We start from the raw sequence: 13930 nt of genomic DNA, 5'->3' as shown, positions 1-13930 counted from the left end.
TTGAACACAGTATTTTTTTGTTCCATGTCTTTTTTCTCTTCTCAGATCGATGCATAACCGGTTTCAGACGCCGAAAGCCGGAACATAATTGGGATATTGTAATTGACGGTTTAAGTTTTCTGCTGTGCCGGTTGTTTCGGCTATCGAATCCCACTTGTGCAGTCAATTACTATCTGAAAATTTCGCAGGAAACGGTTACAGCCGCTCAAATTTCAACAACATTTTTTCGCATTTTCTAATTTTCTTAAAATCCCCTCGGGATAACTGAAAAGTTCAAGTTGCGATAATTTTGAATTCTTTCTATTCGTGAATTTTAATATCCCTGCGGTCGAATAAAGTTTCAGTCAGTCGAAAATGCATCAATATCGTGCGAAACTGTTGAAAAAAAATTCAACGAGTGATAGGAAATTCCGCCACAATTTCGATCTAAAGCGGAAATGTAAAACGTCTTTGTGGTCAGAAAAGATAAATAACAAACGCTCCTCTCTCTGTTTTCTATCGCTGTCTTCTTCTATTCATATGCCGTTCCCTCTGCCGTTTGCTCTCACGCTTCCGGTTTTGATCAACATTCAACATTGCGCCGACCATTCGAAAACTTTTTTTCTTTATACTAATATAACTTTATAGAAAATTGCTAAAATATTGCTGGTAGAGCGCCATCTTTCGGGGATACTTTTCGTCATTTTTAAGTAAACATTTTAGCAACAAGCGTCGATAAAACGTCAGTTATACTGATGGATGGTAAATCACGTAGGGAAACATGTCGATAAGATAGGATGGTATTGGTAAGCCTAAAATGATCACGATGATCATATTTTAAAATGTTTGAAATCAAAGGAAACGACAATTTTTGTTTATATAACAAGGCAGTTCAATTTACTGCGATACAAATGCTGATCATTCTGCGTATTCAGTTTGTACAGGCACACAAGTGACGCATTTTAACAGAACTAAAATTCTAAACTGAAAATATAAGTGCATGGAGATAATAATAATGGTTCAAGAACAAGAGTAAAGCGATAAATATTTTCAGCATTTCGATATAGTGGATCGGAGCTATCGATGAATTTGTTCAATCATACCCCCCAAATCAATATCAAATAATTCGAAAACAATTGCCTAATTTCTTCAGATTTTTATCTCAACTCTAGCCCATGCCGACAACAGGGTGAATTTCCCCGTTTAAAATACACGTGTTTTGGACACGTCATCGGTGTATATTTTATTACAAATGCAATAATATTCAAAAAAATCTGTAACTGTGAGGTTTTAGTGGTCATTATTCGACGTCATGTGTTAGAGTTGAGATAAAAATCTGAAGAAATCAGGCAATTCTTATTGCATTAATTGAAATTATTTTGGGGGGTATATTTGAAAAGATTCGTCAAACGCCCTAAATGTGGGACACCCAAATATATATATGATCAATATACGGACAAGGACTAGAACACGATCTCAGATGAAAATTGGCATTCCAATGAACATGCGATCCGTCTCAACTCACGACCTTGAACCAGGCCGTGAGTACATCTATTTGCCGAGCCAGTACACAGAGTACAACCTGCTGGTATATAACCTATAAGTGTGCACATATACGTTGCGCATATTTTGACACAACTTGCGTCACGCTGTCACGATGATTCACGAATAGATTCATTCGTTGGTAGTGATGTAAGCCGCACGCATACATACACGCCGCTCGCTGCTCCCACCATTTCAATCGAAACGCGCGTAGGAGCTTGACGGAAACAAATTTGGGTACAGCTTGGATGAGGGGAAAAAGTTGAAAAAAAAAAAAAAAAAAACCAACCAAACGCATCATATGACCGAGATGCACGAGGAAAGAGATACGTCACACATTAGTACACGCGCACTGAAATATATTCTTATATATTTCAATGTACGCACCGGACCAGTGTAAAGACTACGTGTAAGATCACCGTAATTCCAACGTGGTGCGCGCATCGCATTCGCGCATCACACGATATTGCCAGTGGCGCTTTTTCGTGCTGATTTTCTGGCTCGAGAATTGAGCGAAGCGTTCTAGATGGCACCCGTTGGCGAGGGGGGAGGGGAAGGGCGGGAGGAGATAGTAGAATTGAGGGGCAGGACAGCGGCGTCTGCTAACCAACTGCCTGCTGCTGTGTGGCCAGCTGATAATGGGGAACGGTCCAAGCTGCATTCACGATTTGTGTGTGGTTTTCCCGAGGGCTGAGGATCGCAATTTTTTGTTAAATGAATTGTCAGTGGTGAAAAAATACAATAACAATTTTTATAATCAAAATACAAAACAAAGTCAAACACGATTATGTATAAATAATTGAATGAAAAGAGAAATTAAATCGATCGTATCATACCGCGGCATACTTCTCGATGCACAAGATTTATACGTGGATATATTTTTTTTAAAACCGTTGATTCGGCAGAAGATCAGTGACATATCGACGTGTGTCATAATATATGAACCGCAGCAAAGTCCAACGACCGTATCCTTTGTCCACCGTTCGCGTATCCTGTATCCTGTTCTTTTCTCTCCCTCTCTTCGACGGGCCGGAATCCGCTCGTCGATTCGCCTTCCTCCCGGCCTCTCTTAGTTCGTGACTTTAGGCAGTCGAATTGCTGTGACAGCGGCGTGTTCCAGACGTCTACGTGTTTCATTTGAGGATTTCATACACGGCAGCGGTTTTACTTTGAACGAAATTATCGGCGGCCGGATTCGTCGGTACAGGTTAGAATCAGTGCGCGGGGCGAATATTTTTAATTGAAAAATTGAACTGGACAAGGATATTTGGCGCGGTTTGCAGCAGACGCCTCATTCCGTTTCCTGCCTCTTGTCTGCTCCTGATTTTTACATCTTACCGGGGGCCTGCGTTTCTCGCTTAATACGTCATCACCGGCGGTGACCTGCAAGCCTGTTTTTCACGAGCTTGTTGTAGTCGATCAGATTTGCCATCGTCACGCGTTCGGAATCCCCCGTTGTTGAAACGCGAAATTCCGAACTACGAGAACAGTTTAGCAGACGGTGAGATAATCGGAAATCCCCCGCTGCAGACGACGCAGTTCGAAATTTAAATGGCTCACGCTTATCAGGGGTTTCCCATTTTTGTCGCCCAATTTTACCCTCGATTCGCTCCAAAGGATTCTACCTTCGCTGATAGTCTCTCTTCTGTGTATCGTTGAAACGTTGTGCGAATCCGATTTTAGGTTATTCCACGTATGACGTATGCTGCACGTGTGTGTACGTGTCTGTGTGTGGCGTGATGCTCGGCGCGGGAAATTTGAATTGCGGTTCAATGTTTTCTTGTTCTTTCGTTTTTATTGTTCAATTCTTTCACATTTTCATTTTCTTCTAATCATTTGTATTTTGATTCAAAATTTTCATGCCTAACAATAACTTGATTGTCGATTATCTTCTATGTTTCTTCCCTCATCGTTTCTCTTTAATTCGTAGGACCTTTCGTCGATAATTCTTATTTTCTACGCATCAATTTTCGTCTTGTTAATTCGATTCGATATTTTACTGTATCAATTCCTGTACGTTTATTTGTTCTTTCTGACTGCTGTCTGATTCTCGTCTCTTCTTTTCCCGATAGTTTTCTTAAATCTTCTTTCCTTTTTTGTATAGTTTTCTCACGTTCTTGTTTCTGATTGCATAACATTATTCACTTTTCTTCAGTCTTCTGAAATATCCTTTAAATTTATTTTCTCCTCTTCAATTTTGTACCTCTATCATTCTATTTTTACCTTATATTTATTTTTATCAATCTCACTGTCATTGTAGAGCAGCCAATGACTATAATAAGTTTGAGAAATGGAAGAAAATAATGTTGTATCACCATGGCCAAACTATTGCACATATAGTGCCAGCGATTTTGGAACCAAACGATAAACACTGCATGCTTGTCTCCTCGCTAGTTTTACATTCCAAACAACATAGTATTAACAGCGCAATAAAATTGTCTAGCCAGTTTTATTTGTCACTTTTATCTAGCTTAACTTTTCTTCGAATTCGTGACAATTTATGAACAATGAAAAAAACTTTGCCCTTCGTTTGCCGAAATAACGATAAATGCCAAAAAAATCATTGAGGTTCCCGTATTCTTTAATTAATATTTCTTTGCCTTTATTTTGATTTATTAAAAATCACAGAATTAATACTCACCTAACAGATACGTTGCAATATTGCAGTTAAACAGCAACGATTTTTTGACCGATCATTGAATGGCGATAATTGTTTACTTTTCTTTTTTCTGTTCAATACAAAATTCAGTCATTGATACCGAGTGTATTTTGCTTTTATATCTAATTTTTGCCTGAACTCGAAATTTTTATTCCAATTTTCATGATTACCCAGTTTTCAGAAACCGCAAATTGTAACGCGCAACGCATGCAGAAAAGAGTAGCAAGGATTATCGACAAGGTCTCTCTAAGTTGAAGACAACCACGACGACGACGAAAAGTGTAAGATGTCAAGAAAGCGAACGAGAGAAGAAATGATGCTTAATAAAGTGTCGTCACATCAAAAAAATCATCGCAATGAAGTCAACGACGCTTCGTGTTCCCGGGAAGATTCGCCTGCTCATCCGGTATGCAATTTTGTTGTCTTTCAAATCTAGACATACTTTATACCATACATTCATGTTCATTTTTCTATTGATTGCGAAATTAGAGCAAAAATACTCTTCATGTATGAAAAATGATCAAATTCTTTGATAAGAAGTCTTTTTCTAAGTTCAAAGGGATAAATATGATAATGATTATAGTATCATTATCGTAAACTGATTTCAATTCCTCTAAATCAAATCAAGTATAAAACGAATTGGTTCGAAATTCGGATGGAACTTCTTGCTCAAAACAAAACAAATACTACATTTTCCTCGGTGCTTACTTTGTAGAACGGTTGCGTATTTACTTCATCAAACGCATTGAAGTGACTTTAAATTGTTAACGTGTTCTTATCGAATAGTGAAACAAACAAAAACTGTTATTGGCACGTTCTGAATATTTAAAACAGTCATCGTTGCAGTTGCCATTCTGTCTGTTTACCAAAGCTCACTGGCTAGATATATTATACGTGCATTGCAAACGCGTTTCTGTTGAGTTTTATTCATAGCCAACATTTTGCAATGTTAGATATTAAGCAATATGTATATTTATCTGGCGATAAAATGACCATTGGAATGAATATTCAATGTGTTCATGTGATTGTCGTCAAGTTCCGATGTGCGATTTATTTATAGCTGTTATATACACTCTTCGAATCTCTTGTTTATTCTCTCTGTTTTTGTTTTTTCTTTTCATTAGAAATTATTTATGAATGTTACAAATTCAACCGAACCAAAACTGATGAAATTTTTTTTTTTTTATTTTTTTTCTTCTAGTCCATATGCAAGGAAGCGCCTTTCAGCGACGAGATCGAGGCGGAAGCTGAAAGAGACGCCTGCGATTACTCAACTCGTATCACATTGAAAGCGGCCAAATATGGAAAAGGTATTCATTACTGTAACTGTCCAAAATCGTTGCCCTTTTCTTTTTGTTGGTTCATGTTTTTTGGAGAAGTAAAACATCTCGTGATCTGCATAAGATTTTTCTAACCCTGAGTAGCTAAAACCGTAATAAATTCGGTCAATTTCATGCCACGACGGTTAGTTTTATTCAAAAGACTATTTTCTACCAAGTCACTAGAACCCTTTTTTTATCATGCCGGTATCGTTGCATATTCAATTTTACAAGAGTACAGTGTTGCACAAATGTTGATAGCGATTTCTAAATTGCAATATTGAATCGACTACTGGAAAAATGAAAATGTAGTTCAGTAAATTTGCAAACAATACTTTGTGAATAAAACAGGTCATCCTAGAGAGTGAAATCGAACGCATATACTAGATTATCAACAATTCTGAAGCGATTTCAAAAGAAACATCGATATCTAAACTTAGAATTTTCAGTATTTTCTACTTTTGTATTCTCAAAGATATTTTCGTAGCTTGCGAGTACAATGATTCAATAAATGATCAATGTACGACTGACTCGTAATGAAAATAATTAAAAGTATCGATTTTTAGCCAGCCAACCTCCTTAATAAACAAAGAAAGCAGGAAATCAAGTTTGAAGATCTATAATTACCAGCATCTATAAATTGTAAGGAAATCAGGTCGAATCCAATTAGCTGACAATAAGAATGGTTATGATTCATCGCCATATTATTTATTCTTATCTAAAATTATCATCTGTGTCAACACTAAGATCCGTTAACTTCATTAAACTGTAATTACGATCTAAAATGGAGAATACGATATCTATTTCGATAACAAAAATATAAATATATATTTTATCTGTGAATTGGAATTGATATAAGCATAACGAAATGTTTCTCTCATTTTCTCAGAGTTTTTGATGGTTTTAATTTCGATTTTCAGCACCCAGAAGAGTGAGAGTATACGCAGATGGTATTTATGATCTTTTTCATCAGGGTCACGCAAGGCAGCTTATGCAAGCAAAAAACATATTCCCAAACGTCTATCTGATTGTCGGAGGTGAGATTTTTTTCCATCAGGACAAAACTTGTGTGTGTTTTTATTTACTGATTGGTGTGGGCAAAAATGTTGGAAGATGAGAAAATTAAGAGTGTTGCGATAAAAATTTCAAAAATGCAAAGATCCGTTTGACAGAATCTTTAAAATGTAGAAAGTCCGAGTACAGAAAAGTCGAAACGTAGAAATGTGTAAAATATGGAAAACCAGAATACAGAATCGTCAGGATTATGCTATATTGATGATTATAGATTCTAACTTTATTATACTTCAACTTTTCACATTTCAAAAATTATATAAACCAGATCTTTGCGTCTTTGGAATCTCGATATCGTGACCCGCCTGTTTTCTGATCTTTCACGCCAATTCTAATACCAGAATATACTGAAAGTTAATTTTTTCCATTTTGTCGCAGTGTGCAGCGATGAATTAACGCACAGTAAAAAGGGGCGAACAGTTATGACAGACTCGGAAAGATACGACGCTGTTAGGCATTGTCGTTATGTCGACGAAGTCGTCAGAGATGCTCCGTGGGAATTGGACGACGAATTCTTGACTAAACACAAGGTAGTTTGTTCGCTTGAATCAACCACACCATTTTTTATCGAAAAACGAGTTGACCTTTCCACGCTTTTTCGTTTGGACAAAAATTAATTCAATTTCAATGAAGCATCTTAAAATCCAAAAAAAAAAAAAAAATGTCAAGCATTTCATATTTCATTTACTATAAATACACGTTTGTCTTTTTTTTCCAATACCTCTCAGTGACTGTTATATATGAGGCATTCCACGTGAAATCAACCAACTTCGGACCCTCACTATTTCTGTTTTATTCAAAAATTTGTATGCAATTGTCTCAATTCCACAACGGTACCCTGAATATCCTCAGATTTTTTCCATTTGGTGTACTGTTTTATAGTTTGGTATGCATCCGACATTGGTTGAGTGGGCATGGAATGCTACACATCTACCCGAAATGAAAGTTTCAAATAAGCTACCTCGTTGAAAAATACTTCCTGTATAATGAAAAAAATTGACTTTTTTCATTCCACACAATCAAACAAAAATTGGATTACTATGAACACATTTTCGCTTTGAATCGAATAAAAGAATTTATAAATATGTGTGTTTTTTTCAACGATACATAACTTTTTTCTTCGAGTGTGATTGGACAGTATTTGGAGTAAATTTTTTGGTTTTTCAGATCGACTTTGTCGCCCATGATGACATACCTTACATGACCGACGATGGTTCGGATTTGTATGCCTTTCTAAAGCGGAAGGGAATGTTTGTCGCAACCGAGAGAACGGAGGGTGTTTCCACCTCCGATATCGTTGCAAGGATAGTAAAAGACTACGATATTTATGTGAGAAGGAATTTGGCAAGGGGCTATAGCGCCAAGGAACTCAACGTATCCTTCTTAAGCGTAAGCGATTCAAATCTATTTGAACGAACAGAAATTCACAGTCCAATACTTTCCGCTTTCCGCTCTTCTATCTATGGAAAATAAAAGAACGAGGGAAGCTGTCGAAATCATCCCGGGAGTGAAAAGTTGAGGTTTTATTAGGTTTTCACGTTTTCAGATCGACAGAATCACCTCCTAGCATTTTCCAAGAGAATTCTGCATCTATGTGTGAACAAATTTTCATCTTACAATATCTCGAGAATGAATAAACTGAATTTACTGATTTTGGTCTCTATCGTCGCGGTTATTTTACCTGAGAACTGGTTAATTTTCAAATTCGATCGATCTAATGGTTCTCAAGTGATTTATGTAACAAGAAAGTAAACAAAAAAAACATTCATTTGCTGATATTTTTAGGATAGATGAACAAAACAAAATCATTCAATTATTTGAATAAAGATCGAATTGCTATGTTTTCAATTACAAAATGTGCAATTAATACGCTCGTGTGTTGTTTCAGGAAAAAAAGTTTCGCCTCCAAAACAAGATAGATGATCTTAAGGACAAGGGTAAAAGGGTCATGGAAAATATCGGCGAGAAGAGAGTAGACATGATAAGTAAATGGGAAGAGAAATCTCGCGACTTTATTGACGCATTTCTATTGCTATTCGGAAGGGAGGGTCGTCTGGTTGGTATTTCTGTATGGATTATTTATTTACGCACTATTTACACCCTAGTCATAATAGTGATACTAATTTTCGACCAATTGTATGAATCTTTTTTTACCAATTGAATACATTATGAATAAACGTCAACTTACGTAAGCGATATTCAAGTGAATCTCATTTTTGCAAAGAACGAACAAAAACTGAAAAAAAGTAAATTAAATATCCATCAAAACTATTAAAAAACCATAAAAAATATTTTCAAATAAAAATAAAGTACCTTGTTTATTTTAGTTAGTATTTTTTTCTTCATACTTTTCTGTTTCGAACAAGTTTATTATTGTCTTGAAAAGATTTCTGCATATCTTTTTCTGGATCGAATTATTTCAATTTGAAATGATCTGAATATTTTTTTACTTTTTGATTTATTTGGGCAGTCGACAATATGGAACGAAAGTAAAGGGCGGTTAATGCAAGCCCTTTCGCCACCAGCGAGTCCAAAAAGAGATGGAAGTCCCAGCAGCAGCAGCGGCAGTGACAGTAACGGAGGAAATAACGACGACGATCAGACAAGGTACATCGAAGCGTTGGAGTTGATCGATTGACTGAACAAAAGGGATGAATTTGAAAAAAAAAATGAATAAATAAAAAATAACAGCAGCGCTAATTTTGAAAGCTTAAATTGCTATTAAATCGACAAACTTATCGCAATATGTCTATTTATCTTGTCTGTCTACTATCACATCTCACTTCTGCTGCGTTATTGCCAATGTTTACACGCATCTATTCTCACTAACACGCCTTACTACAATTCGCCATGTTCCACCTACTACCTAACAACAACACCACTACTAACACGCGCCGCTTGTTATGATAATCCGTTAGTATATATTTTTTACAAACAATTGGTATTGTGGAATGTGTTTGATATTGTATTGTGGTCGCTTTTTCGTAGCCTGCTTGAAATTTTTTTTTTTTTCTTTAATACTATTCTCACGGAGTATTTTTACTTACACGGCTTTTACAAAAGCGGAAAAGCTTGAGAAAGTTCAAAAAATTTAAAGAATCTGTGATTCTTATAAAAAATTTGGAATGTGGCTTCCCCTACATGATTAATTGTAGGTTTATTCATATACTGGTAGGAGTTTTTCAGATTTGTAAAAAGTCACGAAATCCATTGAAGAACATGAAAAAGTCAATAAACTGAAAAAAAATCTGTATAATGGTTGATTACCTTATTCGTTTATTTAAAGATTTTATAATTCTGAAAAACTCACACAGTTACGAAATTTAAATTGAAAGCTTACATCTTGAAACGAAAGGCTGTAGGACGATAAGAATAGTGAATCGGTCCCAGAAGGATATCTGAATCATCATCTAAGGGTATGTTAGTACTAATAAGATACGTTGATCCTGCAAGTTTCAGATTTTTATCTACTTTGGGTTTTTGAGTAAATCGAAAAAAATAGAAAATCAGGAAAAAAATTTGCTCAAAACGGCTTGACCGACTTCAATAAAATTTGATCACATTATAGAGGTATATAAAGGCTATAATCAAGAAAAATAACAACTCATAATCTTCGGCTTCGAGAGGTTATTCTGCATTGAAAAAGGTATAAAAAAAAATAAGTTTCAAAATTGTACGAAAACTTTATCACAGAGAAAAAAAATAATTTCGAGAAAAATTGCCAGTTTCAAATGGTTATTATGAAGATTATGAATTGTTATTTTTCTTCGTTATAGCCTTTATATAGCTCTATAATGTGACCAAATTTTATTCAAGTCGGTCAAGCGGTTTTTTGAGAAAATTTTTTTATTCTGTTTTTCAATTTTTTTCGATTTATTCAGAAACCAAAGTAAATAAAGATCTGAAACTTGCAGGATCAACGTATCTTATTAGTACCAATTAGTACAACCGATTCACTATTCTTATCGTCCTATGGCCGTTCAGACGCTAGCGAAATGCTTATTAGTTACATTGAATTACAGTAAAGTAATCATTGTAATCGCATATATTTACATTCGCTTGACTGCACGACTTAATCAATTAATTAGTTTCAATATATGCTTACTTAAGAGCTAACCATATCTGTTTCTTTTTTGTAACATATGTAGACACATACAAGTGATTTTCGCGAGTCAAATTCTAGTTTATTAGAACTGCCTTGAAGGTGAAATTGTACTAAAGCAGAGCTTGCCTTTATTTTCTTTCGTGTGAAATAATATTCGACACCCAAGGAGCTCCGTAAACCAGTGTAGAGCTGAACTAAAAATTCTGAAACTAAAACTCCAAGTATGTTTCAACAGCGGACATTTTGATTCTTTCATCCAAATTCGGAAGGGCCTGACCAATCTATCGTAAAAACCAATATATTCATAGATTGTGCGACTCGAACTGGAGGAATAATTTTTGCATGACATATTTACTAAATATCCTTTCATTCCCATAAATTCAGCCTGCAAAAATCACTTTTATGAGTCTATATTGCCAGAGTTAAAAAAATTAGTATGGCTACTCGTAACAATCTGTTGATATGTCATAACAAACTGTGTGTACTCTATTAGAAATTATTTCAAAAAACACTTTGTTTCCATTTCTGATTCCGCCTGATCCTGTTTTTCTTATTTTTCAGTCCTCCGCCAAAGAAGACGGGACGTTACGAATTTGCCTTACATAACAATCACTTCACGAGCGATGATTACAGCGACGACGACGATGACGCCGAAGTTAACGATAATAATAAGAACAGCGACGTCTGCGTCGTCAAGAACGAAGATAATGAAAATGGTGATCACGCAACGTCGAAACACATTTCCAAATAGCAGTAAAAAACATCTTTGAGATTAAATCTTGCATTGTAGACTTTTACACTTATATAATCTTTTCTTTTCTCATCTTTTTTTTTCGTATATACCCTTCACCCTTTTTTTCCTCTTAATTAAATATTTACATTGTTTCGTTACTTTGACCAGAATTCACATCTGGAACAAAAGTAAAGCGTGAAGAATTATACATCGAACATAAACTTTCCGAAAAATACAGTACTAGAAGAAGGAAAGAAAGAAGAAGCAAATGCGATTCGCTTATCAAAATTCATTAACAGTCAGTCTACGTTTTGTATATAAACACCATCACCACGTTGTTGATGCTGATTTATTATATTTTCGTGTGCAAAACATACCAGCTGTAATAATTTATGAATATTATTTTTGTTTTCCCTCTTTTCGTTCAAATTTTATTTCGACAAAATATGCAGACAATAATATGAGAGAAAAATTTGAAAAACGAACAAATAATAATCTTTTGCTTATGACAAATTTAGGATTACTCTCGATTCAAATTTGCGTTGGATTCTTTTTTTTTTATTGTAATCACTTCACCTTTTTCCACTATCTACTCTTATTAACTTCGTTTCTTACAATATTTGGATAAATGTTTTCGTTGATCCGTCGATAAATGAGAATGAACAACAAAACATTAACCGCCTCGAAAAATGTTGTGAAAGAGTAAATAAATTATAAGTAAAAAAAAAAAAAACCAAGCGAAAGGAGCAAATTATTTTACAATTTGATATTAATAATATGAATAACGTTCATGATGATGATAACAATAATAGTAATAAAAATAACGCAGTGGGTGAATCAGCTTTACAAATTATATAAGATTCTCTGGGTAGTTTCAACTTATGAGCTGTAATTAAATGAGATAGTGAGAGATGTAGGAAGAGAAAAAGAAACAGAAATGAATAAATAGAGAGCGAGAGGGGAAAAATAAGTATGTAAAAGTGATTATTTACGATTGAAATATACACACGTACCGTTTTCGGGCGATATAATTATTAATTTCCTTAGTTTTGTCTATCGCTATTAAATATAAGGTATATGCAGTATAGTAGGTGCAGCGCGAATGAAGTTTCGTTGTACGTGGGTTTCGATAGAAAGTAAAAAAAAAACAACCACAAATGCAATATGCATCGAAAAAGGAAATATATATATGTATATATATATACAACAAACGATATTGAGCCCTGCTAATGTTTATTTCAATTTTTTCTTCAAAAAATGTTGTACGATAATAAATAAGTCAAATTACTATATTACACGGACTTAAATTATTCGTTTCAAAATTAATTTATTTTAATTTTAAATCGTGATTAATAACTATATTATTATATTATAGTATAGATAAATTAATAAAGCTCTCAACGCTATATATATTTATTCTCTCGTTATGTAATATGTATAAAATAATATACGTATATTATATGTGTACACTCACACACATTATATATAAATTTTATATAAAAAATTTTCTTTCATCCTGAATCCTTTCTAGCATAAATATGCACGCACCCCTTACCCTGTAATGTGGTGAAAAAAACTTGTACTATGATACTGTAATAATAATAATACACCGACCAAATTATAATGCAGCAACGTTGAAATTATCAATAAAAATGCTGACAGTAATTATAACAATGACAATAATTCCAATTCATACAGTATCGGTATTATTGTTGTTATGAATTGTAAACTGCATAGATGGGTAAATATATATAGGTTTAGAGTACTCGTATATACGATATACCTGTATAGTTCATGAATAACCGCAAAGTATATAATAGTATAATTAGAACGACTGCGAAATACCGTTAAATAACACATCGTGCGTCAATGCAGGATAAGTATAACATATTCTTACTGTTCAATCACTTGTCCATAAGCGCACAAGGTCCGTAAATAACCGCAATCTTCGTCCAGATGCAAAAAGGTTATTAATTCAAAATTTTAAGTGTACAGGCTATTGGGTTAATATGATTGTTATTATTAATATTATTACTATTATCGTACTTTTATTTATACTTGAATCTTATCAATTTATTCCTGTAATAGCGTCGTTCATAACATTCATCGATTGTATTTAATGCACCCGTGTGTGATTGCAGAGATTGCAAATTATGAAATGAAAATCATAGTTATAACAATAGTTTAGCTAGCATAGCACATGTTTCTTGGATGTAGAAGAGCATCCATTGACTGTGAAGATTGGCAAAAACAGACGGTCAGGGTGGATCATCTCATTCCTTCGTGTACCTGAGTCGGTCCTTTTCCCTTCGACCCTATCGTCGATTGTTTCCTAAGCTCTTACTCTTTATGGACGAGCGTGTAACGATGTTCGAATTCGAGAGACCCTCGTTTGAATCTGTTTGAATCTCAACGTAGGCGGTAATGCCCTCAGTGATGGATCTAGGATGTTTTCTGGGGAGGGGCATAACCTAAGCCTGCCGCCTCTTACCACTAACTTAACCTAATTGTCAACACAATTT

General features: G+C 34.7%; 1 protein-coding gene across 9 annotated transcripts; it reads left to right on the top strand.

Annotated features, from left to right (window-relative positions):
• The first annotated feature begins 2087 nt into the window (after positions 1 to 2087).
• On the top strand, positions 2088 to 12619 carry LOC107226014 (choline-phosphate cytidylyltransferase A). 9 transcript variants are annotated; one of them, XM_015666687.2, is made up of 9 exons: positions 2088 to 2242; positions 4355 to 4586; positions 5382 to 5490; positions 6420 to 6536; positions 6949 to 7100; positions 7738 to 7959; positions 8459 to 8626; positions 9041 to 9177; positions 11237 to 12619. In XM_015666687.2, the coding sequence occupies exons 2-9, from the start codon at positions 4467 to 4469 to the stop codon at positions 11424 to 11426; spliced, it is 1215 nt and encodes a 404-aa protein (XP_015522173.1). In that variant the 5' UTR covers positions 2088 to 2242; positions 4355 to 4466; the 3' UTR covers positions 11427 to 12619. The 9 variants fall into 9 exon arrangements, with proteins under 9 accessions (XP_015522173.1, XP_015522167.1, XP_046597891.1 ...); XM_015666681.2 differs by having other exon boundaries at positions 8459 to 8638; XM_046741935.1 differs by having other exon boundaries at positions 2091 to 2242; positions 4362 to 4586; positions 8459 to 8638.
• Positions 12620 to 13930: the final 1311 nt, after the last annotated feature.

This window comes from Neodiprion lecontei, chromosome 5, assembly GCF_021901455.1.
Source record: "Neodiprion lecontei isolate iyNeoLeco1 chromosome 5, iyNeoLeco1.1, whole genome shotgun sequence".
Lineage (NCBI taxonomy): Eukaryota > Metazoa > Arthropoda > Insecta > Hymenoptera > Diprionidae > Neodiprion > Neodiprion lecontei.
Note: the sequence above shows the minus strand (reverse complement) of the source record. Positions and strands in the feature narration are given on the sequence as shown.

What these genes read in the sequence shown, in the direction of transcription:
- LOC107226014 (XM_015666681.2), top strand. Translation starts at nt 4,467, where the DNA reads ATGTCAAGAAAGCGAACGAGAGAAGAAATGATGCTTAATAAAGTGTCG. An exon ending in AGCGGCCAAATATGGAAAAG is followed by an intron (nt 5,491 to 6,419) that starts GTATTCATTACT and finishes TTCGATTTTCAG; the next exon opens with CACCCAGAAGAGTGAGAGTA. An exon ending in CGTCTATCTGATTGTCGGAG is followed by an intron (nt 6,537 to 6,948) that starts GTGAGATTTTTT and finishes ATTTTGTCGCAG; the next exon opens with TGTGCAGCGATGAATTAACG.